The 4,267-nt window shown below is 46.8% G+C and overlaps 1 protein-coding gene across 1 annotated transcript; it reads right to left on the bottom strand.

Annotated features, from left to right (window-relative positions):
- Positions 1 to 234: 234 nt before the first annotated feature.
- LOC116644710 (immunoglobulin alpha-2 heavy chain-like) lies at positions 235 to 4,037 on the bottom strand. Its single transcript, XM_032424499.1, has 2 exons — positions 1,705 to 4,037; positions 235 to 1,161 (listed from the first exon to the last, which is right to left on the bottom strand). Exons 1-2 carry the CDS (start codon positions 1,883 to 1,885, stop codon positions 827 to 829), a joined length of 516 nt encoding a protein of 171 aa, XP_032280390.1. The 5' UTR covers positions 1,886 to 4,037; the 3' UTR covers positions 235 to 826.
- Positions 4,038 to 4,267: the final 230 nt, after the last annotated feature.

Raw genomic sequence — 4,267 nt, 5'->3', positions numbered from 1 at the left:
AGTTTGGACTGTGAGTGGTAGATGGGTGGGTGGATCTGAGGCCGAGGGAAGGTAAAAGACTCCCCCAAGGGGCCACAGAGAGTTGAGGGCAGAACCAGGACTAGACCCAGGTGCTCTTGACTGGGCCTACACCCTTTCCAGCCAGAATCTGAGGGCTCAGCTCTGACTCTGCTTCGTCCACGGGAGCTTCCCAGGCCCTCCTGCAGGAGGACCCCCCCCCCCCCAGCTCTCTGAGCTCCTGAATATCCCGTGTTCCTGCCCTAAAACCCTTAGGGCAGTTCTCCTTGCATTTTAAACATTGGTTCAGTGTCTGACCTAGCCTTCTAGACTTACTAATGTTCACACTGTTCCAGTCATCTCTCTGCCCTGGGAAATACGTAGTACTCCTAAATGCTTGTCAAATGGGTGGTTGATGGTGAAAAGTCATGGCTTTGCTACCTAGGGGGTCCAGGTCCCAGCTCAGTGTCTGGGGGTCCTTACCTAGACGAGTGTGTCCAATCTTGTCATGAGTCTCATTCCTATTCTCCAGTTCCAGCCTTCTCCCGCACCCTGGAACAGAGCAGATGCCCTTCAGATAGCTTCCCTCTGCTGTATCCCCCAAAGGAAATAAAGAAGCATTCGCCACTAGAGAACGCAGAAGCCAGGAGTGACAGAGTGGATATTAGGGCTTTGGGGAAAGCTGGTCCCACAACGTCATTGCATAGGCTCCAAAGCCAAGTCCAGGCTTCACCCAGAAGCTGGGGCAGAGTCAAGGGTTCTTTGCCACACACAGCAGTGCCTTGAATTTGCCAGGGGGGAACTGATGTCAGTGTTCCAGGTGGTTGCATCAGGAAGCCTGGAGCACACCCCTAGGTCCTCTTTTCTCACCTTGGCCGCAGGGGAGGGGCAGCACGACTTCTGAGACTCCAGTCTGGTGCAAGCCTCGGCAAGTCACAGACATCCCTGCCACCTCCTGAGGCAGCTGCAGCCAGCTGACCACGGGCTCCCCGGCTCCCCCAGTGGAGTCCTCTTCCTCCTGATACTGGCCTTTCAGGACCCAGGAGACCCTCAGAGGGTCAGGGTTGTGTCCTAGGGCCACACAAAGTACATGGGAGGGAGGGCCAGAGTCTGGGACAAACAGGCTCAGCTCAGGTGGCTGGAAAGCCGGGGACTGCATCTTAGCTGCGGGGAATGAAGGGAAGAAGGATGTTACCCAATACCACCAGCCTCTTCCAAACTCATAGTCCTATTGCATCTCCTTCCTTCTGGAGACACTTCTCCCCTTCCTCTATGGCCTTCCCTTGCCTTTCTTGGAATCTATTTCCCCCCACAGCTAGCCTTCTGGCCAGAATATGAGCTCTGAGTTTGTCTCTGCCACGTACTTTTCATCCTCTGGGCCTCCAGTATCCTTCCTACAGAGCAAGGGAAGGGAGTGGATGTAATGTTCTTGATTAGGCTTCCCCTCCCAGGCCTAAAAGTCTGGGCCTAAGGTGTCTGTGTCCATCCTTAGATACTCCCAGTCGAATCCACCATCCAGAAGCTTGAGCCTTTTCTCTGCCGGCCGTCTAGTCTTTTGGGCCTTCCTTCTCTTCCCCTCATCCCTACTGAGCAAGGCTTTCTCCAAGGGGGCTCCACCATCTATACCTTTCTGCTCACTGCCACCCCCGCCATTACAGTCTTAACACACTAGAGCCACCAGATCCCTACACTCTTAGACTCACTCACCCTGATAGAGCAGACGGGTACCTTCTCCAAAGACATACTGGCCTGAAAACCACAGGGCACAGTAATAGATGCCCTCGTCAGCAGGGCTGGCATTGCCCACGGTAAGGAGGGCGGCATTCTTGGCTGGGTCCATCTCTACGAGGAAGCGAGGATTCACACCCAAACCATAGGTTGGGGGCATCCCTTCTCGCTGACTCAGCAGGAAGGTGGGGCCACTCCCCCTCAGCTGCTGGTACCAAGACAAGACGTGAGCGCTGGCAGGGCTGCCCTGCACCACACACCAGATCTGTGGATTGCCTTGCCCACTCACCACAGAAGACTGAGGCTGGAACAGAGAGGGCTGGGAGACCTTTGAGGCACCTGAAGAGGCAGAGAAGATAGTGACCCACTTGAAACAACTCAATGGTCATTTATTAGACACTGTCAGCTCAGCTGAGTGCATGGTCTTCCTAGAGGGCTGGTTGACAATACCTGTCAAAATTGCAAATCATCATATTCTGTGATCTGGCCATTTTATTTCCATAAATTTATCTTACGAAAATAACTGAACTCATGTATGTCGGTATACCTATAAGGATGATTATTGCAGTACTCATTATAATAAAGAGAAAATATAATTAGAAGAGAGGTTAAATTTTTAAACGAGACACTCATATGATGTAATACTCCACAGCCCCCAAAAAGGAAAATGTAGAACTCTCACTTCTGGATAGGATGGAGTAGTTGGCAGCCAAATAATGTTCCCAGTGAAAATAAACAGGTGATATTTCAAGTTTAAGAGAGTTACAACAGCTATTGGAAGGGTTAAGGTTGTGGAGAGGGGAGAACCGTGGGGATTTTCAGCCACTTGCATTTGCTGACTCTGGCAGGAGGCTAAGGATCCAGGCTTTCCCCAGGCAGAAGGGTTTTTATAGTGAGACAAGAGAAATTAGCAGAGGTTTTTATAGTCTCTTAGGCTGGAGTGATGAAATTGAAGGTTTGAGAAGCCTCAAATATAAGTTCAGGTTTCATGCCATTTACTGAAGTCTGAAGTTTTACAAGATGGGAACCTTAGAAGCTAAGCCCAGACCTCTGTAAAGCAGAGCAGAATTTTGCAGAGTCACAGTGCTGAGAGGAGATCAGAATTCAGCCTCTCTCAAAAGGAAAGACCCTGCTGTATACACCAGGATTTCAGTTGAAAACCCCAAAGGGGTAGGCCCTTAGGAACAAAGCAAATGAGAAGTAGATGGAACTCTTATTAAAAATGCATTCTGTAGACTTTCAACTAATTGTAGAAGGAATTCTGGAATTAGAAAGCCACCGTTTGACAACCACCATAGTAGTAATTGCTCAGGCAAGAAGCATCAATAGATGATGAAAAGTTTTGGGCTTTTGGTTTGGTTTGTGTGTGTGTGTGTGTGTGTGTGTGTGTGTGTGTGTGTGTGTGTGTGTTTTGAGATCAGTATCTTCATAGATTCTCAAAATTCCTCCCCCAAATTACTTGTTAACTACAGGGAGAAAAAAATAGTAATTTATAGTGGAGAAACCTGGCAGACACAGCTTAACCACATGATCAAAATTAATATCAGCAGGAATGGGGCAAACAGACTTCATGTGCCCCCTGATATAATGCATTGAGAACACTACCTCCTTTCTGAGGTATTCCTATCAAAAATGCATAGCCTGAATCTAATCATGAGGAAATATCAGACAAACCCAAGCTGAGGGATGTTACAGAATAACTGGCCTGCACTCTATCATGAAAGGTGAAGACTAAGGAACTGTTCCACATTAAAGGAGACTAAATAAAGAGATATGATAACTAAATACAGTGTGAGCCTACATTGGATCCTAGACCATATTTTTTGTTGTTGTTCTAAAGAATACTGGAGAGAGAACTGGTGAAATCTGAGTAAGATTGGTAGGTTAAATCTCATATTAATGTTGACTTCTTGATTTTTTTTTAATTTGATGAGACTTTTTTTTATTAACATATAATGTATTATTTGTTTCAGGGTTACAGGGCTTCTTGATTTTGATTAATGTACTAACTATGTTACACTAAGACTGATGGCTGACTTCTCATCAGATATGATGAAAGCCAGAAAACAATGAAAAGACATATTTAAAGTTCTGGGGTGAAAGAAAACTGCCAACATAGTTTGTTTTTGTTTTTTCCTAATGAAAACAGTCTTTAAAATAAAGGTGTTCTCAGATAAAAGCTGAGAAAATTTGTCACCATGAGGCTTTCACAAAAGGAATCCTAAAGGGAAATCTTCAGGCAAAAGAAGAGTGATCCTAGGGGCAGGCCTGGGTGGCTCAGTTGTTAAGCGTCTGCTTTCAGCTCAGGTCATGATATCCCAGGGTCCTGGGATCGAGCCCCGCATCAGGCTCCCTGCTGTGCCAGAAGCCTGCTTCTCCCTCTCCCACTCCCCCTGCTTGTGTTCCCTCTCTCGCTGTGTCTGTCTCTGTCAAATAAATACATAAAATCTTTAAAAAAAAAAAAAGTAGGCAAAGATTTCCTAGATGGAAATAGGGAAATGCATGAAGGAATGAAGAGCCTTAGGGTAAATATGTAGTTAAA

This window comes from Phoca vitulina, unplaced genomic scaffold (assembly GCF_004348235.1).
Source record: "Phoca vitulina isolate PV1807 unplaced genomic scaffold, GSC_HSeal_1.0 scaffold30, whole genome shotgun sequence".
NCBI lineage: Eukaryota > Metazoa > Chordata > Mammalia > Carnivora > Phocidae > Phoca > Phoca vitulina.
Note: the sequence above shows the minus strand (reverse complement) of the source record. Positions and strands in the feature narration are given on the sequence as shown.

What these genes read in the sequence shown, in the direction of transcription:
- LOC116644710 (XM_032424499.1), bottom strand. Translation starts at nt 1,885, where the DNA reads ATGCCCCCAACCTATGGTTTGGGTGTGAATCCTCGCTTCCTCGTAGAG. An exon ending in TACCCGTCTGCTCTATCAGG is followed by an intron (nt 1,162 to 1,704) that starts GTGAGTGAGTCT and finishes CATTCCCCGCAG; the next exon opens with CTAAGATGCAGTCCCCGGCT.